Source organism: Mesoplodon mirus, assembly GCF_964341445.2.
Source record: "Mesoplodon mirus genome assembly, chromosome: 7".
In the NCBI taxonomy this organism is placed as follows: domain Eukaryota; kingdom Metazoa; phylum Chordata; class Mammalia; order Artiodactyla; family Ziphiidae; genus Mesoplodon; species Mesoplodon mirus.
Genome location: NC_138983.1, coordinates 133342482 through 133366154, shown reverse-complemented (window position 1 = coordinate 133366154; position 23673 = coordinate 133342482). Strand labels below are relative to the sequence as shown.

Genomic DNA, 23673 nt, shown 5'->3' with positions numbered 1-23673 from the left:
TTCACTGAATCAAAATTTCTAGAGGAGTGATCTGTAGCTTTAAAAGTACCTCAGGTGATTCTTATCATCAAGCAAGTTGGGGAAATGCTGACTAGTACTTTGGGGTCAGTAAACTCAGAGTGGATTTGGTTTTCTGAGTCAGTTAACAGTGCAGCTCTCTTTATAACAGCTAGTGTAAGTCATTTTCATTAAACCAACAATATCATTAGAGCAAACACAGCATATTCCAATCACTAACAATACACACACACACACACACACACAATCCACATCTTTTTATATGGTCGATTAATCTATGACAAAGAAGGTAAGAATTCACAATGGGGAAAAGACAGTCTTGTCAATAAATGTGTGGGGAAAACTGGACCAATACCTGCAAAAGACCCACTTTCTTACACCATATACAAAAATAAACTCAAAATGGATTAAAGAGTTAAATGTAAGACCTGAAACCAAAAGCTCCTAGAAGAAAACATAGGCAGTACACTCTCTGACCTTGGTCTTAGCAATTTTTTTTGGATCTCTCTCCTCAGGCAAGGGAAACAAAAGCAAAATAAACAAATGGAACTACAGTACGTCAAACTAAAAAAAGCCTTTGCACAGTGAAGGAAACTATCAACAAAACAAAAGGCAGCCTATGAATAGGAGAAGACATTTGCAAACAACATCAGGTAAGGGGTTAATACCCAAAATATACAAAGAATTCATACAACACAACATCAAAAAAAAAAAACAAACAACCTGATTAAAAAATGGGCAAAGGACCTGAATAGACATTCTTCCAAGAAGATATACAAATGGCCAACAGGCACATGAAAAGATGCTCAACATCACTAATCATCAGGGAAATATAAATCAAAACCGCAATGAGATACCATCTCATACCTGTCAGAAGGGCCATCATCAAAACGACACGAAGTAGCGAGTGTCTTTACGGTGAGAATGAGAGAAAAGGGAACTCTCGTGCAGTGTTGGTAGGATTGTAAACTGGTGCATCTACTACAGAAAGTCGTACACAGGTTCCTCAAAAAATTAAAAACAGAATTGCCATATGATCCGGTGATTTCCCTTCTGGGTATTTACCCAAAGAAAAAACACGAATTCGAAAAGACACATGCACACCGGTGTTCACTGCAGCATTATTTACAATAGCCAAAATGTGGAAGCAAACTAAGTGTCCACCGATAGATGAATGGATAAAGAAGATCAGGTGTGAATTTCTGAATTTCTCTAGGGATCCTCATATCCTCTGGCTTTTGTCAACATGGTTGAATAATCCCTCATTTTCCATTGTCCATGTTCTGGAAACATAGTTTCTAGGTTCACCCTTCCAGTGTATATTCCTTTTCCCATAAGATACTTGGTCATCTTCATTTACATAAATGCTACAAAATACATAGCTCTTTAAGATGTTGAAAATGCTCCAATGTAACATTCTTGTTTTATAATCATAAAATGCTGACTAATAATGTGAGTACCTACTACACAGTAGGAACCAGATATATGTATCTTGCTGCTCATCACAACAATCTTATCAGGTAGGTATTATTGGTTCCACTGCACGTATGAAGAAACTGAGGCTGAGAAGATTAAATGCTTGTAAATAACAAAGCGTGATGCAAATCCCAGTCTGTTTTTGAAGCTCATGCTGTTTCTAAAATACTAAGCCTGCCTCATTTCCTGCAAGCACTGGAATTTCAGCGATCTTCAGGTTGTTTACTCCACCCCCTTTCTTGGACGAGAAATTTAGGGGACAAAACTTTGAAGTGATTCCCCTAAATGGCAGAATGAAACCAAACTCCATAGCTCTTGACTCTTCCTCTATTTTTATTCTACAAATCTATGCACTGCTGCTATGCTAGGTGCTGAACAGGGCTAGTATTTACTGACTGTTGTGGCCTCTCCCGTTGCGGAGCACAGGCTCCGGACGCGCAGGCTCAGCGCCCATGGCTCACGGGCCCGGCCACGCCGCGGCATGTGGGATCTTCCCGGACGGGGGCACGAACCCATGTCCCCTGCATCGGCAGGCGGACTCTCAACCACTGCGCCACCAGGGAAGCCCCTCTACAAGGCTTTAACCTGCATTAACTCACTCAATCCTCATGGTGGTCTTAGGGTAGATATTATTCCCATTTTACAGGATAAAAAAACTAAAGTGAGAGAGATTAAGTAACTTGCACAAGGTCACACAGCTAGCAAGTGGCAGAGCTGGATCTGAAACCCAGTCTGCATGACTCCGAAGTGCAAGCTCTTAGCATCTCCAAGGTTTACAGTCCACATTATCTCTTTTGAATGCCCATACGGTTTTAGTCTAATTAAAAGTGTACACATTATGTGTGGACCCTTCTTTCAACCTGATGATTCAAACAAATGAAGTGTTAGAAAGTGAGACCAACAGGAAAATCTGTACACTGACTGGTTGCTTGGTGATACCAAGGAATATACTTTTAAGGTGTGATGATGGTATTGAGGTTATGTTGAAAACTAGTTCTTATCTTTGACAGATACATACTGAAGTGTTTACAGATGAAATGATTATTTCTGGGATTTGATTCAAAACCATCTGGGAGTTTGGGGTGTAGAACAAGACTGGCCCTGTGTTGGCTGGATGTATTAGAAGCTGGCTCATGGGTACATGGGGTTTATTAGAGTTTTCTCTATCATGTAAATGTTTGAAAATTTCCAAAATTAAGAAAGAATGCACACACAAAAAAGAAAAAGTTGAGAAAAGCCATGTTATTTTAACAGTATTTGGGAAACAGAAATATGAATGATTTTCCCCCACTCTACTTTTTGTATTTTCACATTTTCTATATTACTTTTATAATGGAAAACATAAAATAAGCTACTCAAAGAAATTCCCCCCCAAAAGAAATTCCCTATCTTCTAAAAATAGGCAGAGCAAGTCTGCCCATAATCTAATGAGGTCAAAGCATCATGACAAAAGCATTTCCCACCCCTTTATCAGTTAACTACCATTCACACACTTTAAAAAAAGGCCACTTTTTAAGGACAAGTATGGTCTTTAAATATTAAACTAGCCAAGAGCATAAAGGCACATAAGGGCAAAACAGATTAGACACAGACTTAAGGAAAATAATTATGGTAACTAGATTTGTGGCGGTGACCATTTATTTGGTAGTATATATAAATGTTGAATTATAAAGCTGTACAACTGAAACTTACATAATAATAATTTAAAAAAGAAATTAAACCCCCAAACCAGATATGGTCAGGTAAAAATGGGTTACATTTCAAGGGATAATTAATATATAACATGCTTTGGTTTAAAAAAAAAAAAAAACGACTAACTAGTGATACAGTTCCTCTTGATAGGCAGAGTTTGGGACAAAGACTTTGAATGTGTAATGCTGACCTTCCTAAGGGTCACATGGGCCACAGGACAGGGATCTCCTCGCCAGTGTATGGCCAGGTGGGGATGGGACAGCCACAGCTCACAGGCCAGCTGTCTTCTGTGGGTCACCGCCAGTTTTCCTCAGTGACACAACAATAATTTCCATGTGTGTCACAGTATGAAAAAAGTTTGGGAAGCAGTGATTTAAGCTAGACCTGCCCTGATCGTTGCTCAAAAGCTGAAAAAAAGTGAAACAAGGGGCAACAGGACAATGGAATCTCTTTGAAATGCTGGCATGGAAAAAAGAACTAATACACATGGTATAGGTCAATACCACTGTTTTCTAATTTTTTTCTATCTGCACTCCTTTCCACAACCCACCTAGGAAATCTGAAGGTGTATTCCAGCAGCACTAATGAAGTAACCTCCAAACATAAATGTTAGCTCAGTGGCATAAGGTTAAATTGTGGGGACAGGATTAAAGTCCTGGTTCTCTGTGCCAATGCTAAATGTACTCAAGGTAAGTCTGAAATAAATTCCACTTGTTAAGAAAGAGAAGCACTTAAGTGTCAGTGGAAAATCTTGATAGAAGCTTAGAGCTAGTAAGGATCTTTTTTTTTTTTTTTTTTTTTTTTTTGCGGTACACGGGCCTCTCACTGCCGTGGCCTCTCCCGTTGCGGAGCACAGGCTCCGGATGCGCAGGCCCAGTGGCCATGGCCCACGGGCCCAGCCGCTCCGCGGCATGTGGGATCCTCCCAGACCGGGGCACGAACCCATGTCCCCTGCATCGGCAGGCGGACTCTCAACCACTGCGCCACCAGGGAAGCCCAAGGATCTTCTTTTAAAAGACAAATAACTGAAGCCCAAATTACTCAAGTTCACAAGCAGCTGAACTGGGACCAGTCCCCAGATCTCCCAGCTGCCGACAACTGCTCTTTCCAGGGCACCTCCAGAGAACTGCTAATTGCTTCTTTGAATCTCTCTAAAACCATAAAACAATATCCAAGTACTTCCTGCTCCTCAGGGAAACTGAATCGCTGGTTAATCTGCAACTAGCAAATCGTTGTTCAAGGAACCAGAATTTAACCTCATGCCATTAATTAACCTTAAATTTGGGATATTTAGACACAAGTTCTTTTATTAGTCCCTGTTTGTATTTATGAAATAAAAAGAAGGCTTAGTTGTTCTTGCACAGGTTAGAAAATATCCTTAAAAACAAATTATCAAGTTCTTCTTTATATGGTTATGGGGGGGCACATATTATGATACATCAAGATCTAGGTAGATAAGCCACGTTTGTACTCTATAAGAATGAAGACACCACTAATAGAATTTCCCTCCTTATACTGAGAAAACAGTCCAGATAAGAAGAGTCCCCAACCAAAAAGAGAATATGAGATCAGTGCAGAAGTGGAAAAATGAGCTATCTAAAACAGCATTAACTGAATGAGGAAGAGAAAGGAGGCAATATGTATCTTTACATAAATTCTTGTGTACTGAGAGCAACTCTATTTCAAATCAGCAAGTGGCCAGACTCAAAGGATAAACGTTAAGGAGCCAAACTTCTGTAGCCACATTGGCTAAAGCTGTACTGTGATACCAAGCAAACAAACACTCTGAATTCTTCAAACTTCTCTTACAAAGTTTCAACAAGAAAAACCTAAAAGTTCCTTCTCCAGAAAAAAAGAGACCAGTGTTTTTATGCCTAGGCACTATAGTGTGTGCCTTGGGTTAACCTGAAACCCAAGAACACAAGCTCTGTGTCACTGACAATGACATCTGAGTTGGTTCTTCATTTTGTTTCCTGCCACAGAAGGCCAATTCTGCAGGAACAGGGGTCACTTCTTGAATGCCATTAAGGACAGGTTAAGGCAGAAAAAGGTTCCCCAGCAGCCCCCCCCAAAACCATAAAAGTTCTACACCTAAAACAGGCTTGTAATTAATGTAACGATACGAATTTAAGTCCTGATGTCCAAATTTCAGAGTCCCTGGAAAGGAGCCTTCACATACTTACGTAACACGTGATGTGCGACTGCTTAGTGAAATTAGAACCTGGGGCTGGGACATTATCAGTAAAAGGTAGTAATTCTCAACTTCTCTAGATCTGTGTCTTTCCTGGGAATTTGCAGGGGAAAAAAACAGTAGGAGAGAAGCTGTTTCTCAATCTCCCTTCAAATTCTTCACATTTATACCCTGATCACCTCTCTTATTAGAGAAACATACAAAGGTCTTCTTTCCCCCTCTTTACAAATACATGTACTCCTACCTCCATTCTTTAGGTCAAAAATGGACAGAAATTAGATAATTCAAAATGTTCAGACACACCTAACCCATGCCTCTGATGCACTTCAGCCAGCCAAGGGATATTTGTGAGTTTATTTGTGAGTTTACTCTGTACCAGATGCGGGGAATAAAAAAAATGAATGAGTCCTTAAGGCACTCACAGTTCAACAGCAGCTGTCAATAGCACATCTTGACCTGTACAACTCAAAACCAATTCACACTCAAAGGACAGTACAGTGTAGCGAAAAAGACCACTGAATGAAGCACAGCCTTTCTACTGAGCACTCAGATTGCAGCTTCCTAGCTGATTTCCCAGCTATCAAAGCCCTCTCCTTTTCAATCTGTCCTGCATTCAACTGCCAGATTCATTTCCAGAATTCCACTTTCAAGGTGTCTCTCTCCTGCTCTAGCATCTTCAAAGACTCCTCCCTACTTACCACATCCAGTTCAAACCCTTCTTCCAGTTAAAAGTCTTCTATAGGCTAGCTCCACTTACCTGTTCAACTTTATCTCATGCTCTACAGGGCTCCCTTCTGCCAATCCCTTTTAGATGGGTAGGACGCAAACTTAATTTCACTACCTCCTCTAACTCCTCAGGCAGCCTTCATTCTAAGCAGTCTTAAAAACTGTTTCCTCGGGCCTCCCTGGTGGCGCAGTGGTTGAGAGTCCGCCTGCCGATGCAGGGGATACGGGTTCGTGCCCCGGTCTGGGAGGATCCCATATGCCGCGGAGCGGCTGGGCCCGTGAGCCATGGCCGCTAAGCCTGTGCGTCCGGAGCCTGTGCTCCGCAACGGGAGAGGCCACAACAGTGAGAGGCCCGCGTACTGCAAAAAAAAAAAAAAAAAAAAAAAAAACTGTTTCCTCGATCGTCAGCACAGATCCGTTAATTTCCTGAGATCTCTTCAGGGCTCGGCATCAGCTTTCTTCTTAAAAAATGGCAGGTCTGTCCCAGGTACTTTTAACATTACCATCCCAACCAGATGTTCCTCTTCCCTGCCACTCCTTAGTGAAGTCACAGGGTCTTGACTTAGTGAAGTCCCTGCCAGTTTGGGCATGGGAGTCCCAACATTGCACCTTGTAAGAGAAGGAGAGGGTCTGGAGCAAGTTACAAACCAGGGATGGAGAAAACGAAGGAAGTGGAAAAGGGAAGGGAAGATTCCTGCTCTGTACTTTGTCTTTTCTTTGGAAGCAGTGGGGGGAGGGATGGAGGAGACGCCACGAAATGAATTCTTGAAGGCAGAAGAAACTCAAGGTGCTCCCTAGGAAGAAAATATGGACCCGTGGATAACGGAAGGGCTCCCCATCGCCCCTGGAAGAGAAGGACTAGTTACAACGTGAAACAAAGAGGTTGAGAGTCAGGAGATGAGGGGTGGAGAGGCTTCACAGATTCCGCATCTCCGAAGGTCGAGCGGTAAGGAAAAAATTAAGGACGCGAGGCGTCCCTCGAGGGATTGGCCGAGCACCCGGGACGTGGTTGCCAAAAGGGACGAGGTGGGCGCCTCAGACGGCTCTGGGGCGAGTGCTCATAGGGCACGCTTCTCCCGGGCGCGGGGGCGGGGAGGTGGTTTTGAGTGGGGTCGTCTGTTAAAGGGAGAAACGGTTTCCCAAGACAGGGGTCTCCGAGAACGGAAGCCCTGGGGACGCGGAAACGTTAAAGCGTTAAGGCACCGGCATTTCCCAGCCCCAACCCGGCTTCACCATACACTCACCGCGTCTCCTCCAAACACCACCGCTCCAGTTGCAGTTACCAGCCGGCGCAGCCGCACTTAGCGCTCATCATCCCCACGTGACTCGCCCGGGACCCCGCCCCGCCCGCCCCACGTGACCCGCAGGGCCCACCCACTCCCTCCTCCCTCTAGTCCGTTTTCTGCGCGTGGGCTTAGCTCGCACCTCCCTTCTCGGCAAGATGGTGGCTCCTAGCTGTAGTGTGCTTGGCCTCTGGGTCCGGGGTTCTTGGCAGCGTCTGGGGAATCTCTTCACTTTTGTCTCAAAGCCACTTTGTTCCGCTGCTGCCGCCTCTCGGCCCCTTGATGCCCAGCGATTAGCGGAGAGGCTTCGAGCCCAGAAACAGGAACAAAAGACGAAGAAGCCGGTGAGCCCAGAAGGACCACAACTCCCAAGAGGCAGTGCGCTCACTGGTTTCCCAGGCCGGGAGGGAGGTGGGAGGGTCCTCTGACACGTGTCAAGTAATCAATGTCGAGGACTTGTGGGAGAATGGGGGAGAATGGGGAGAAAGCGGAGGGGAGAGGTCGGAAGGGTGCGGTATCTTCCTGTGGGCTGGGTCTCTGGCTCCTGCCGACCCCGGCCCTAAGCACCACGTGGGTACAGGCGAGACACACCCACCCCTGCGCTCAAATTACTCGGGGACGGGGCGAGTCTAATGCAAAAATACAGGCATTCCCTTCCCAAATTCTCACCCAGACTTACTGAAAGTCCTCCCCACCAGGCATTTACCGTCGCTCCTTCTCTCTCCGCAGGTGCCCACAAACCCTATTCAGCGGAGAGTGCAAGAACTACTGCGGTTCACAGAGCAGCTGCAGCGCGTCCACCCCAACGTGCTTGCTAAGGCGCTGAGCCGAGGACTTGTCCACCAGGACAAGGACCTTGTGGTCATCAATAAGCCCTACGGTCTCCCTGTGCATGGTAAGCAGCATGTGGGGAAGGGAGGCGGGCCGCTGCTGCTTTCTGCTACACGTAGGGGCAACTCTAACATTACTGGGGGGCTCTCTGAAGCCTTGCTTTCAAAGTAATTAAACTTTTGTGGGGTACTGTCCTCTGTGAGGAACCAGTAAGGACGCAGAGATAAATAAGACAGTCCCCACCTTGCAAACATCTGGCAGCCAGCAGTGATTTATGGAATTTGCTGTGTGCAGACCTCCACCGAGGATTGCTATAGAGAAGGACAAAGGCTGTGTGGTTCCTGTCTTCAGATTATTTTCCATCAGAACTGGGAAAGAGGACATAACGTGTGTTGGTGTATACCTAACAAAACCCCAGGGTGCCTAGAACTTAATGGAAACCCTAATGTTTTTGAATAAATGTTAAATGTAGTTGTCAGAGACAGCTAGGGTGAGTCAGGAAAGACTGATAGAAAAAAATGCATTTGTGGAAAGGGTTTTGCTGGGGGAATAGGCATATTTTAGCTAGAAGAACGAATGTTTTGGGGGGAGGTATGGAGAAGGTTGTACATGAAAACAACGAATTAAATCAGACATTGCCGAGTGCTTTGTATGGTTTTTTTCCTCTCTTGATCCTTCCAGTAGCTTGCCTTTCCGTTCCCCAAAAGATAACTATTATCAAGATATTTACATTTTATAGATGAGAAAACTGAAAGTTGGAAAGAGTAAGTAATCTGTCCAAGGTCAATGGCTAGTTGTGAGGGTCCATAGAATGGAACCCAGGAATGTCTCACCCCAAAGCCCAGCCTCTCAGCTCTTCTGTAATGCCTCAGGAGGGTCTCATGGTCTTGCATTTCTCACTAGGGTTTACTTGGCAAATTCTCAAGCCTTTGTTTATATAGTGAAATATCGGATCTCATCATTTTGGTTGCTAATTTTAGTATGAGCACATAAGTAGATTAAAAAAAAATATATATATATATATACATATAGGTCTGAGGAGAAAGCCACATGCTCTAGGATGGTGCTTTTTAAACTTTAATATGCATATGAGTCACTTGGGCCTTTTGTTAAAATGCAGATTTTAATTAATTAGTCTGGGTTGGAGGCCTGAGATTCCTTTCTAGCAAGCTCCCTGGGCAGACTAATATGTTGCTAGTCCCTGGACCACAATTCAGTAATAAGGCTCTAGAAAGCATTTACTATTAATCCAGCAAGGGCTGTTGTCCCAGGTAGAGGTCTTTGGTGGGATCTTTTCCTGGCCGCTCAAACCTCTGGCTTTTTCCTTCTTAGGTGGCCCTGGGGTCCGGCTCTGCATCAGTGATGTACTGCCTGTCCTGGCGAAGATGCTTCACGGCCGCAAGGCAGAGCCCTTGCATCTGTGCCATCGGCTGGACAAGGAAACTACAGGCGTAATGGTGTTGGCTTGGGAAAAAGAAGTGGCGCATCAAGTCCAAGAGTTGTTTAGAACCCGTCAGGTGACAAAGAAGTACTGGTATGAAGCCCATCGATAGCGGTCGAGGTGGTGTAGGCACCCTTCCATCTATTCATCCGTTCATACAGCAAGAACTCCCAGTAATAGAAGGCACTGAACTTGGATGTGTGGGCATATAAAAATTATAGGAAACAGGTTTAGTGCTTAGAATATTAGAGTCTGGTGGCATAGTGGTTCCTAATTGTGGCATAGTGGTTCCTAATTATGGCTCTACATAAAAATTATTAAAAATTAATTATATGAGTATACATGATTTCGTTCCTGTGGTAAAATGTCAGACAACAAAGATAAAGCAAAAAACTCCTGGAGAATCCACTCATTCTATTATTCTAGTTTCTTCCCTTGGGGTACTTTGGGTTTTATTCCTCTGGTGCTTACTCAACGTACTCACATATATGTCTGGTGCATACACTATGTGTGTGTGCCTGTGTATGTTACATACAGATGTGTGTACATATATCACACTTTACAATGTATATTGTACTTTCTTTTTCCACTTAACTCTTTGTTTTGGGGGTCTTTTCCATGTTAGTGCATATAGATTTACCTCAGTTTTTTTAATAGAAGAAAATGCATGAGCAAAAATGAAACCTGCTCCTGTCCCCCACCTACTCGATTTCCTTCTCCAGAAGCAGTCCCTATTATTAGTGTCTTATGTAAACTTCCAGAGTTATATGGGGCATGTATAAGCATATTACTGTATAGCAGCATATTTTACACTGCTTTGCATGCTGCTTTTTTCACTTGGATAGTATATCTTGGAGAGCATTTTGTGTTGTACATTTAGCGCTATCTCCTTTTTAATGGCTCTGTTGTATGTATTTGTTGTATGGATATCATAATTTCCTTATTGATGGGTGTTTAGGTACTTTCCCAATTTTCAGAGCCTATTGCAAAGAATATGTGAGTATATCCTTAGGACAGAGTCCCAGAGATGGAATTGCTGGGTTGAAGGGTACACACATTTGAAATTTGAATGGTTACTACCCAAATTGCTCTCCAAAATGGTTATGTCAGTTTTTACTCCTGCTAGGAGTGGTGAATATCTACCTCCCCTTATCCCTGACCAATGCATTTTTAAAAGGTTTGCCATTCTGATGGGTTAAAAAATATATATGATATTTTATTTTCTGTTTCCCTGTGTACTAGTGATGTTGACTATTTTTGTGTGTGTGTGTTTACTGGCTGTTTGCGTTTCCGTTTCTGTGAACAGACTATTTTCTTTTGCCTATTTTCTGTTTGATTTGTGAGTATTCTTTTTAGATTTTGCTTGTTAGTCCTTGATTTTGCAGCTGCTTTGTAATCTTGGGAGCCTTTAAAAAATCTGTATGCTTGAGACCCACCCACAGAGGTTCTGATTCATAAGTCTGGTGGGTGTGGGGATTGGGCATCTATATTTTTCAAAAGCTCCACAAATGACTCTGATGTAGAATCAAGTTTAAGAATCACCGTAAGAAGAGATTACAGGTAACGGAGGAAGTTTGGCATGGTAGCTAAGAGCTCAGCAAGATCTGTGTTCAGCTCTCACCTGTGTCATTTACCAGAGTAGAACCTTAGGCAAATTATTGAACTTCTTTAAGCTTTGTCTTCATATGGAAAATGGGAATAATGGAGTCAATGAGAGAGTTAAGTGAGACAGTGCATGTGAAGTGTTTAACACAGCACCCACATCACAGTAAAGGCTGAAAGATAGAAAATCAAGACTATTATTATGTATACAAGTAATCAAAATGTAAGTCTATAAAAAGTGTTATTTGTGAGAATTGTCTGTAAGAGTTCAGAATCGCTAACCATTTTCTGTATCAGAAAAGTCTTCGTGGAAGACTTGGAGTCAGTTAATTGGGTCTCGATGAATGAAGGGTTTGATAGATGAGGTGGAGAAACGTGTTCCAGATTGTAGGAACAGCGGGCACTGTAGGAGTAAGGCCTACAGTCTGGTGTGGAACGGGGGCTGGTGGCAGATAGTGCTGGAAGGGTCGGCGGGAACCTGGTTACTGACAGCCTTAATTACCAGGTGCAGGAAATAGAAGTTAGAAGTAGAATATAGCAGGCAACTGATTAGCACTTGCTGGCTTAGTATGATAACAATTTGTTATATTCTAGTTATTTGTTTGAGTCTCCTTACTAGATTTGGAATTCCTTAAGAACAGGGATTTTTGTCTTCTTGTTCATCCTTCTAGAACTAGTACCTACCAAAATCAGTGCCTATTTATATTCAGTGAATATTTACTGACTGAACGTTTTTGAGCAGTAGTGTTAGGTCATTAGAAAGGGTCAACTCGTAGTTACAACTCAGTGTAAGTATGATAAAATGTATCAGATCGCAGCCTAAACTGCTACCAACCTGCAGTGGGTTGTCCAGGGTGTGCAGTGTTATATCTGGGCTTGTGACTCCTGGGACAGTGATTCTGTGTTAGGCCACCAAGTACCCAGGAGAGCTGATTGACTGGAAGAGGCATGGACATAAGGACAGATTAAAGAGTCTTCTGTCTGTCTGTGGTGTGATGGAGGGAAACCTCCAACAAGAGGGACTTACTGAGCTGTGGTTGGGGTTCCTGTGGCTTTTCTGAGCACAGTTCCTCCCTGTTTTATTGACCTGGCAAATAGGCAGGAGCGGCCCTGTGAAATTTTCACTCAATTCATTCATTTATTCCATATGCAGCTCGAACTTACCGTCTTTTATTATTTAAAAAAGAAAAACAGGGTACAAAACTGTATTACCCTAGTTTCACTTTAAGCTGTACATACTCATTTTTAAAGGCTGGATGAGTGACCGTGTTATTAATATAATTTTTTTCTTGTTTTTCTGTTTTTTCCCCCAATATTCTACAATCAGCACATATTAGTTTAGTTGTAAAAAAGATAGGCTTATAAGGATAGTGTCAAGCTCTCAGGCTAAGCACTGTACCAAGAGATCATTTGGGACCCTCTGATCTTAAGAACTGACCGCAGTAGTGCAGGAGGTCCAGAGTTAAAACCTCTAAGTAGCCGATGCAAGGAGAGCCTCACTCACCTTTGTGGCTTAAGCGAGGGTCTGTGTGTGTCCCCCCAGGGCCATCACGATGCGCGTCCCGGTGCCCTCAGCGGGAGTCGTGGACATTCCCATCGTTGAGAAGGAGGTGCAGGGCCAGGAACGACACCACAAGGTGGGTGAGCGCCTCCAGAGGGATGGGTTTGCTGCTCTTTCTTCGAAATTGTGTCCTGATTTCTTTGGCTCCAGATGACGCTGTCCCCGAGCTACTGCATGGACAATGGAAAGATAGTGAGGGCACGGACCAGCAGGAACGCACACCTGGCTGTGACTCAGTACCGGGTGCTGAGCAGCACCCTCTCCTCTGCCCTCTTGGAGCTCCAGCCTATTACCGGTGAGGGTGCCACTGTTCTGCAGTGGGTGGAGAAGCCCCGCTGCCCCTCAGCTTCACCCAGGGCCTTGTGCTGGGCTCCGCCCCCTCCCCTGAGCAGCTGGTATGATGGGGGCTCTGGGGTTGCACCAGAGCGTGCTTCCAGTGCTGATCTGAGGCTGGGAACTTCCATAGGGATGACTGTTGAAAACAGTAGGTAGCAGAAGGATACAAATAGTTTGCTTTAGGCAGACTCCTACTCTTAATCAGTTTCCTGGGTGGGTGAGAAATATTCAGTTAAAATGATAGAATAAATCAATTCTTCCCTTCAGAAAATAAATAAATAAATAAATGGTTTGCTTACGTTTATTTAAAAATTTGCACATTGATTCCTCAAAAAATGAAGCATAGAATCACCATATGATCCAGCAATTCTGCTCCCTGTATATATGCAGAAGAATTGAAAACAGGGATTCAAAAAGATACTGGTACACCGGTGTTCATAGCAGCACGATTCACAATAGCCCAAAGGTGAAAACAACCTACACGTCCATCAACAGATGAATGGAAAAACAGCATGTGGTACATCGTGCAGTGGAATGTAATGCAACCTTAGAAAGGAAGGAAATTCTGACTCATGCTGCAGCGTGGATAAACGTTAAGACATTCTGCTTAAATGAGGCACAAAAGGACACATACTGTGTGATTCCATGTACATGAGATACCTGGAGTAGTCAAATTCATAGAGACAGAGAGTAGAGTAATGGTTACCAGGGGCTGGAGAGAGCAGGGGGCGGGGAGTCACTGTTAACTGGGTACAGAGTTTCAGTTGGGGGCAATGGAAGAGTTCTGGAGAGGGGCTGTAGTAGTGACTGCACGACAATGAGAACGTACTCAGTGCCACCGAACTGTACTCTTAAAAACGATTAACATGGGGCGTCCCTGGTGGCGCCGTGGTTGAGAATCCGCCTGCCACTGCAGGGGACACAGGTTCAATCCCTGGTCCGGGAAGATCCCACATGCCACAGAGCAGCCAAGCCCGTGCGCCACAACTACTGAGCCTGCGCTCTAGAGCCTGCAAGCCACAACTACTGAGCCTGCAAGCCACAGCTACTGAAGCCCACGCGCCTAGAGCCCGTGCTCCGTAACAAGAGAAGCCACCGCAATGAGAAGCCCACGCACTGCAATGAAGAGTAGCCCCTGCTCGCCGCAACTAGAGAAAGCCCACACACAGCAACGAAGACCCAACGCAGCCAAAAATAAATAAATAAATAAATTTATATTAAAACAAAGGATTAAAATGGTAAATTTTATGTCTATTTTGCCACAATAAAAAAAAATAAATGTATAAAGCAATACTATTTCGTGTTATACAACACAATTATTTTTTAAAAAAGCATGGCAATGATAGACACCGAGTTGATAGCAGTGGTTATCTGTGGTGGAAAGGGAACTGTGGTGGCGAGGAGTACTTAGAGGCTTAACAGTATTTATAATGTTTATTTCCTAATAGCTTACTGTTTGTTATATTATTCTTTATACCTTATTGTCATTGGGGCTTTGCTGGTTTTCCTGTCCTTTGATTTAATATGATTAGAAGCAGATGCCACCAGTGGTATTGTTTCAATAGCGACTCATAAGTTTCCTTCCTCTCTTTTTTTAAAGGAATAAAACATCAGCTTCGAGTTCACCTGTCTTTTGGACTGGATTGTCCAGTCCTTGGTGATCACAAGTACTCAGATTGGAACAGGCTGGCCCCCCAGGTAACATACGTTTGACCCAACATGCAACAGAATAAGGGGGAGGACTTTTGCTTTCCCCTTGTTAAGTCCCTGAAGTGAGTCACAGCAAAGATGTGTTGATTGCCTTCCGACACAGTACCATGCTAGTTATCTAGCTTATGGAGAAATTGAGAAGCAGTTAGGAGACTTTCTGAAGGCTCAAAGCAGGCTTTCATGCTACAGCTAAAGAGCCTTGGTGGAAACTTTGTTTTTTGCTGTTACAGCCCCTTCTCTTGGAAAGCCAGAGAATTGGCCAAGGAGAGCTTCCCTGGTGTGGTGGGTTTTCTCATACATGGGCTCTGAACCCTTCCTAGAAATGGCCCCGAAGCAGGCTGTCCGTCACTGTGTCTTCCGGGAGTTAGTGAGGGGGCCCCGTAAGTGGAGGTCTTCTGCCCCCACACGCTGGTCAAGGAGGAGCTGTTGGCCTTGCGCTCACGAGCTCTTTCCTCTGCACAGAAGCTGTCTGCCTGCATCCTGAAGAAGCTGGGGCTGCCGCAGTCCAAGGCCCGCTACATCCCCCTTCACCTGCATGCCTGCCAGCTGACTCTGCCTGCCCTGCAGGCCGGGAAGGAGGAACTCAACTTGGTCTGCAAGCCTCCTCGATATTTTGTCCATTCCCTGTACCGTCTGGGCTTAAAGATGCCGAGTCGGGATCAAAATGGGGACAAGGAAGCCACACACTGAGGAGCACAGTAAAGACAGTTGGGCAGTTTGCCCTGAATTCTTCTCTCTGTTTAAGGGACTCTGCTAACTTCTCACTTGGGACAGACTCCAGAAGAGCCAGGTGTGATGAGTTGAAGAAACAGCTGCTTCAGGGCTCTTACTGAGGACTAGTGTCTGTTTTTTGACACTCTGGCCACATGCTGGGAAAGTCAGCAGGCAGTTTCCCTGCTTCAGAGTGGAAGAGAGCCCAGGACCAGGAGAACTAAAGCACAGAATCTGTGATCAGGAACTGTTTTTACCCAACAATAAAGCTCTTGATCTGTCAGGAAAGTTCCTGTGGTTGGAGAGAACATAATGGTTGTCTAGCTCATAGAGATTCAGAAGCAGCTTCTGCTGTCCTCATGGAGCTGCAGGATCTATCAGCAAAGCCTTCCTGCTTTATTTGTTCAGTCTCAGATTTTGTAGCCAGCGATCATAGACTACAAGGATTCCCTTCAGCCTCAGCTCGGGCCCCTTACTGTGCTAGTGACTGTGGAGCCTGCGAAGGGGTGTTCAGTGAGCAAGCAAAGCGGGTGTAAATGGCAGGCAGTTAACAAAAACGAGTGGAGCAAGCAGGGTGTAAGGCCGTGATGGGGAGCACCCACATGTCTAAAGAGGGCAGTTGTTAGCTCCAGCTGCGGGTTGCTCTGTGGGAACAGATTTTCCAACTTTTTTTTATTATTTATTTATTTGGCTATACCAGGTCTTAGTTGCGGCACACGGGATCTTTGTTATGCCATTCAGGATCTTTAGCTGTGGCATGCGAACTCTTAGTTGCGGCATGTGGGATCTAGTTCCCTGACCAGGGATCAAATCCGGGCCCACTGCATTGAGAGTGCAGTCTTAACCACTGGACCACCAGGGAAGTCCTAACTTTTTTCAGAGAGTCAGGAAACCCAGATCCTAACTTTTTTCAGAGAGTCAGGAAACCCAGATATGTATGTGAAATCTCCCAGTATATTGCTAACTAAATCAGAATTTTTTAAAAAAACACTTGGATAGCCAAGCAGAACATATTTGTAGGTTGGATTTGGTCTGCAGGCTTCCTGTTTGCGATCTAAAGAATGGTGTAGAAGTTTGGGGAAAGGGATCATCTTGAAAGTTCTGGATCAGTAGTTGGCATTTTAGCTCCATGTAGCATCTGTCCTTTCTAGACTAGGGGATGGCTTTGATTAATCTGTAAATATGGGGTTTTGAGGGTGCTGCCGGTTTTTTGAATCCCCTTTGTTTGGAAGCAAGCCTATCCTTGGGTCTCAGGAGGGAGATGCTGAGCCGAGCACCCCGCGGGAGGAAGTTATCTCGGCCATCCCACTCACTTGTCCAGCTAGCTCCCATCTTATTTCTTGCTACAGTACCACCTTGCAAACAAATACACCTCACGTTACTTAGGCTGAGCTGAGAAAACTCGGAATGACAGCACAGTTGGGGAGAAGCCCCAAGAACAGTCGTTAGGTGTTCTCTCTGTGTTGATAATACAACTTTCTAAAAACCCACTTTCCTGTTTCCATGATGCCTTTTACCATGCATGATGGATTGAACTTCAAAAGCACAGATGAAATAACTGTCCAGTAAGTCCCCTACATACGAGCGAGTCCGTTCTGAGAGCGTGTTTGTAAGTCCAACAAAGTTAGCCTACGTACCCAACTGACACAATCGGCTGTATAGTACTGTACTGTAATAGGTTTATAACACTTTTCACACAAATAATATATTAAAAACAAGCAAAAAATAAAACATTTTTAATCTTACAGTATAGTACCTTGTCCTGGGAATCACCCTCAACGCCTCTCTCACACCTGCCCCCAGATCCAGTTAGTCACCAAGTCTGCTCTCCTTCCCTCTAAACCCCTTCTCTGAATATGCACTTACGTCCTACTTCCCCGGGCACCAGTGTCACCCTCGCCAGCCTTCAACCACGAGGGGAGAGATGGGGAAGGTGGAGTGGCAGAGCCGGTAAGAAGTAGGGTCACAGGCAACCTGCTCGTTCCCACAGAAACCAAGCTCAGGGTGTGCTGAGACCATCCTGGGTCCCTGGGCTCTGGACAGTGGAGGGCTGGTGTAACTACGACAGAACCCCACAAAACACACCCCCATGTTTTCTCAATCGGCTGCCCTTGGCTCTCTGGGCCACTTTTAGCCAGAGCTCCCAGAAGGATATACAGACACGGCCTTCTGTCTGTGCTTGTGCGGAGCATGCTGTGTGGGTGCAGACACCTCTTCCCCCAGTGGGGCGGACAGCGCAGTGTACTTCCCACACCACCTGCCCAGAGTGAGGCCAGACTCCACAGGTTAAGGGCACAGTGCTGCATGGGACTCCTGTCCAGACACCAGCTGCAAGCGCGGGGGTTCCCAGGCCACCGCACTTCCGACTAATCAAGGGGAGGAATGAGCTTTCCACAGCCCTCTTAGGGTCCCTGGCTGGGTCTAAAAATTGAACTGACAGATGAACAGGAGAAAAGCATACAAATATATTTGATACAAGTTTTACGTGGCATGAGAGTTTTCATAAAGAAATGAAGACCCAGAGAAACACCCAGAAAACTACCTGTGTGTTTTCACGCTAGTTTTGATGAAGAGGGGCCCATCAGGGAGGAATGTGATGGGTTAGGGGGAGGAAGTAACTGTAGTAACCGGGGGAAGCTTCACAAGGCCTGTTAGTTAGGATTCTTCTTGGCGACTCAGCCTTTGGAGGTAAGGATGCTCCTTTTCTCCAGGTATGGGGAGGGCACCTCTGCATGACGGTTTGTGACCTGTTTCAGGGAAGAAGGGCAAGGAGAGGAGGAGGTCAAGACGAGTTTCCTGCTTCTGCTGTTTGCTCAAACTTCTTCAACTTAAAATATTCAAGGTGCCAGATCTGGGGGTAGCATGTCCTCAACCCCATCACCAGACAGCTAAAAATTCAGGGGTTCCTGTTACCTCCTCAGGCTTGATAATCCTCTAGAATGACTCCCAGAACACAGGAAAGTGCTATACTTACTATTACAGGCTTATTACAGCAAAAGAATACAAATCAGGACCAGCCAAAAGAAAAGACTCATGGAGCAAGGTCTGGGAGGGTTCCAAACATGAAGCTACCATGGCCTCTCCCGGGGGAGTCAGGACGCATCACCCTCCTGGCACACGGATGTGTATTGCCAACCACAAAGGTCATGGCGTTTTTACTGGGGTGTCATCATGTAGGCTTGATTGATTACATCACTGGCCACTAGTGATTGAACTCAATCCAATGCCCCTTTCCATCTCGGAGCCCGAACCCTCTAATCACAAGGTTGGTCTATTGACATGGCCTCCACCCTGACACTCCCCACGGGTTACACAAGCCGTCAGGGCCCACCGTGAGCAACGAAGACACTCCTATCATTCCAAGGATTTAGAGGCTTCCTTCCAGGAGCCAGGGACAAAAGCCAGGCAAATTCCTTACTGTACAACTTCGTTTCCCCTCTGTACCCCCAGTTCCCTGAGTCATCTCTCCATGTCCTATATAGGGACCCCTTCACCTTTCTGTCTCCTTGGTGGCTGTCTGTATAGATGCCTCCATCCGCTGGGGCCTTGGGGTCCTTTTGGATCAGCAGTCTTGAGATATTTCTGTTCACTTCCTCTCTCAAACACCACATGGTGAACTCTTATGTGCTACGATCCACAGCGTAGATTAAATCCCTGGGGTTTTAATCAGGAGTGATCACACAGAAGGGTGAATCTTCTTTTTGGGGGATTTCTATGCTGTGTGTTCACAGTTACAGTAAACATGTCCTAAATACACAGGTACCCCATGCCTTCCAGCCCATGTCAGTGCATACACGTGTGTACTCCACACACACCGCGAGTCCACACTTCATATCACCTCCCTTTAACACTCCCCCCAACCCACCTCATTGCCACTCTTCACACCTGTGGGGCTCTTGACCTGCCCCTGCTCACACTGTGGACTCCTCAGTGGATGTGTGCAGACTGTCTTGTGGGAGCCAGACTAGGAGCGGGGAGACTGGTGAAGAGGCCCACGCCATGGCCCAGGTGACAAGTGACAGTGGCTGCACTAGAGTGGGGCCCTGGGCATGCACTAAACAGGCTCAAGATACAGCTGGGAAGAAGCATGGGTAGAGCTGATTAGGGGTTGACATGGGTGGGGGAGGGGGAGCGTCTAGGGTGCCTCCCAGGAAGCCTGTCTGAGTGGTGGGGTAGATGAGGTGGGTTGACAATAAAAGGGGGAGGAAGAGATTTGGGGTGGCCGTCCCAGTCCTATGTCAGTGCTGTTACACATCCACGCATCCAAGAGGGAGGAGCGGAGGGTGGCGGTTACCCCGTGTCTCCAGAGCACTGCGAGGTGTGCCCATCTTCATCATTCCACACCTACTATAGCGCATCCTAACCATTACCTGTAATCATGCCTGCCTTCTCCCAGCCTGTGAGCTTCTCGGGGGCAGGCACCAGGGCTTTCATCTTTGTGTCTGGCCCCCAAGCCCTGTACCTGTAAACCCTTGAAAAGTGGCTACTGAACAGAGAGGCAGCCCTAGGTCTGTGGTAGCTCTCAGGCTCTGGAGCCAGATGGGCTTTGGGTTCAAATGGCTCTGATATTTATTTGGTATGACCGTGGATAATTTATTTAACTTATCAGAGCCTCAGTTCATGTACCTTCAAAATGGGTATAATAATAGTACCTCTATGACACAGATATTTTAAGAATTAATTGAAATAATTCATGTTAAGTTCCCAGAAGAGTTCCTGACATGGCAAGTGCCCAATTGATGTAATGTTAGGTTAAAGCAGGTTAAATTTGCCATTTTTATGGAGGTAAAATTCACATGCTTTATATAAAATTCATCCATTTAAAGTGTAAAATTCAATGGTTTTTATATATTCCTAGAATTGGACAACTATCAGCCCAGTCTAATTTTAGAATATTTTCATCCTCACAAAAAGAAACCCGATATCCATTTAGCAGTCACTCCCCATTCCCGCTCAGCCAGAGCCAACCACTTTCCTATTTCTGCCTCTATAGATTTGCCTATTTTGGATACTTGATATAAATAGAATCATGCAATATATGATCTTCTGTGCCTCTTCTACTCAGCATGTTTTCAAGATTCATCTTGTTGTAACATGTATCAACATTTCACTTCTTTTTATTGCTGAATAATACTCCATCCTATAAGTATGCCGAATTTTGTTTATCCATTCATTTGTTGAAGATTGTTTCCACTTTTTCGTTTTGAATCATGCTGCTATGAACATTCATGTATGAGTTTTTGTGGGGGTGTATGTTTTCATTTCTCTTGGGTACATAACTAGGAGTAGAATTGCTGGGTCACATGGTAACTATAGGTCAAATGTTAACTCTGCTCAACACTTTGTAGAACTGCCAGCCTATTTTCCAAAGGGGTTGCACCATTTTACACACCCAATTTCTCACCAGCACTTGTTATTACCTATCTTTCTGACTATGGGCATCCTAGAGGATGTGAAGTGGTTTCTTACTGTGGTTTTGATTTCCATTTCTCTGATGACTTATGATATTGAGCATGTCTTCATGCGTTTATTAGCCATTTATATATTTTGTTTCAAGAAATATCTTCAAATCCTTTGCCTATTTTTAAATTGGGTTGTCTTTTTATTACTGTAAAAGTTCTTTATGTGTTCTGGATGCTAGTCCCTTATCAGGTATATTATTTGCAAATATTTTCTCCCTTTCTGTGTGTTGTCCTTACATTTAAAAAATTATAACATTTGCAACACAAAAGTTTTAGATTTTTTTTTTTCTTTTTTTTTTTTTTTGCGGTACACGGGCCTCTGACTGTTGTGGCCTCTCCCGTTGCGGAGCACAGGCTCCGGATGCGCAGGCCCAGCGGCCATGGCTCACGGGCCCAGCCGCTCCGCGGCATATGGGATCCTCCCAGACCGGGGCACGAACCCGTATCCCCTGCATCGGCAGGCGGACTCTCAACCACTGCGCCACCAGGGAGGCCCAAAAGTTTGAGATTTTGATGTTGAATTTATATCTCCTTTTGTTGGTTGTACTTTTGGTGCCATATATATAAAAAAATTGACTAATCCAAAGTCACGGAGATTTAATCCTATTTTTTCTTCTAATAGTTTTCTAGTTTTAGCTGTTACATTTTGGGCCTATGATCCATTTAAAATTAATTTTTCAGTATGTTGTATTAAGGTCCCTGACTTTGCATGTGGGTAGCTAGTGGTCCCAGCGCCATTTGTTGAAAAGATTATTCTTTCTCCCATGGAATTGTTTTGGTAAGCTGCCATTTTTGAAGGTCACACTGGGTCAGATATAGGTAATTTCATAGGGTACAATTTAGTTTTATTACAGTGTTAATGTGAATGAAGCAAAATGAGAAATAATTGCAGTTTCCTATTTTGCCACCAGATGGCAACAGTCTCCCAGATTTCTTATCCCTCACTGGGCTGAAAGTGGGAACACGTTTTATAATCAAGTATCCTCCACAAGAGTCTTTCCCTGTTTTTCTTTAACCTCCTGAAACCCTTGACATTGGCTTCTCCAGCATTGTAAATCTCGGTCCTTTATTTTTTTAATTTAGCTTAAACGTGGGGTTTTCTGTTCTCAGGTGGAGAGTGAGGTAGTGGGGGGAGGTCATGGTTTAGGCTGGTCGAGTGTATTCAAACTAGAATTTGACTCATGAACACTCAGTTATAAAAGGACTACAAGTTCATTATAGAAGTGAAAAGTGTGATCAAGCCGTTCTCAACTTTCAAAAAGCCCAAAGGCTACACTCAGATAAGAGTACATCTGAGGTGGGATGACAAAATGACATCCAGCCCTATAATGGGGCCCTGCCTTAACCATCCCAGATCTGCATTATGGGGCCCAGCCCACCAATCATACGGCCTGCAGCACTGTCCCTGGCACACCACGGGAGAAGTGAGAGTGAGAAGTGAAAGAGCTTGCCTACCTCCCTCTCAGGAATGTATACCTTCTGCTCTGACTCACTGGCCTCTCTTGCCTGTTTCTCAAAGTATTAGCCGTTCTGAAGCCCCAGAATCTACTGGGAGGAGTGTTGCTACATCCTCACCTCCGGGCTTCCTAACCGTGCACGCGGTTGAAGGGCCACCTTTCCTCCCAATTCCCCTAGAGACAGCAGATTTGACCTGTGAATTCTGTTGATGGAGCCCATTCCATAGCCTGCAGGCTCCACTCATTTATAAGACATTGCTACTTTCAATTTTTCACCAATTAAAAAAAAAAGCCTAATGGAAATATGCATTTACTCACCACGTGGTTGCACAGCTCAGCTGAAATATCAAGAGTTCTTAGCTTTTGGCTCAAGGTAGTAAAAAATTGCCATCTCTTTGTTGATCAGAAGCATAGATTGATATGTATGATTTTGACTAACAAAAGCAGGTCGATAAAATGTCATTTAATAAATAATGGGGGGAAATAAAGATGGCAGGCTTGGAAGCCTGGGCTGCGATGATGTGCCTTAGGCGCCGGACATGTGTGCTCAGCTGCCGGCCTCCCCTTCTCCACTGTTGCTCTGGGGGCGGGCCTCACTCCTGCCCCCCACGGGCTTTCTCACGTGGATTTCAGAGTCCTCAGCTCCCACACCTCCCACCTGCATCTATGGGCTCTGAACCCCAGTGTCAGAGCTGACTGTGAACCCCCTTTTCCCAACACCCACCGAGCAGTCTGTCCCGGGGTAGCCGAGACAGCTGCTGCAGGAGAGGACAGCTCTGACCGCCGGGGCTGTGCTAACCCGAAGCTGGTCTTTCAGTGCTCTGGGAGCTATTACCGTCTGTCCGTCAGCAGCTTCAGGGAGCCAGAAGTGATGACCCGGACCCATTCAGGGAGCGAGCAAGGGGAAGGGGTCCCCACTTTGATGTGAGCAACAGGGTCAGGGAGGGAGTAGGAGGTGAGAGCCGGGGCCGGGCTGCTGGCAGCGATCTCCTCTCCCAGCCAGGCCTCCACGCAGAGGCCAGCTTGTCCTCATCACCCCTTTCATGTCTCCCTTCTCTGGGGCCAGGTCTCTGCCCAAGCCTCTGGACTGCCCTGGGCTCTTGGTCCCACCCCTCCAGCCCGTGTCCCAGATGTGGCCCCATCGCCTGCCCACACACCCTCCTTGGAGGGGGACTG

At 45.3% G+C, this 23673-nt stretch overlaps 2 protein-coding genes across 6 annotated transcripts in view; one reads left to right on the top strand and one right to left on the bottom strand.

Annotated features, from left to right (window-relative positions):
* The window catches only part of FAM118B (family with sequence similarity 118 member B), a 55491-nt gene extending 48044 nt beyond the window's left edge, over positions 1–7447 (bottom strand). For 4 of the 5 annotated variants that reach the window (XM_082628519.1, XM_082628522.1, XM_082628523.1 and 1 more), the window contains exon 1: positions 7348–7447. The gene's annotated coding sequence lies outside the window, so the exon portion shown is untranslated. Of the gene's footprint in view, positions 1–6134; positions 6259–7347 lie in introns of those variants that run through there. The other variant, XM_082628521.1, reaches the window with a different exon arrangement.
* A 59-nt stretch (positions 7448–7506) lies between these two features.
* Positions 7507–17245, top strand: RPUSD4 (RNA pseudouridine synthase D4). Its single transcript, XM_082628518.1, has 7 exons — positions 7507–7730; positions 8116–8281; positions 9550–9751; positions 12804–12897; positions 12972–13116; positions 14758–14855; positions 15330–17245. The coding sequence occupies exons 1-7, from the start codon at positions 7545–7547 to the stop codon at positions 15555–15557; spliced, it is 1119 nt and encodes a 372-aa protein (XP_082484644.1). The 5' UTR covers positions 7507–7544; the 3' UTR covers positions 15558–17245.
* The last annotated feature ends 6428 nt before the right edge of the window (positions 17246–23673 follow it).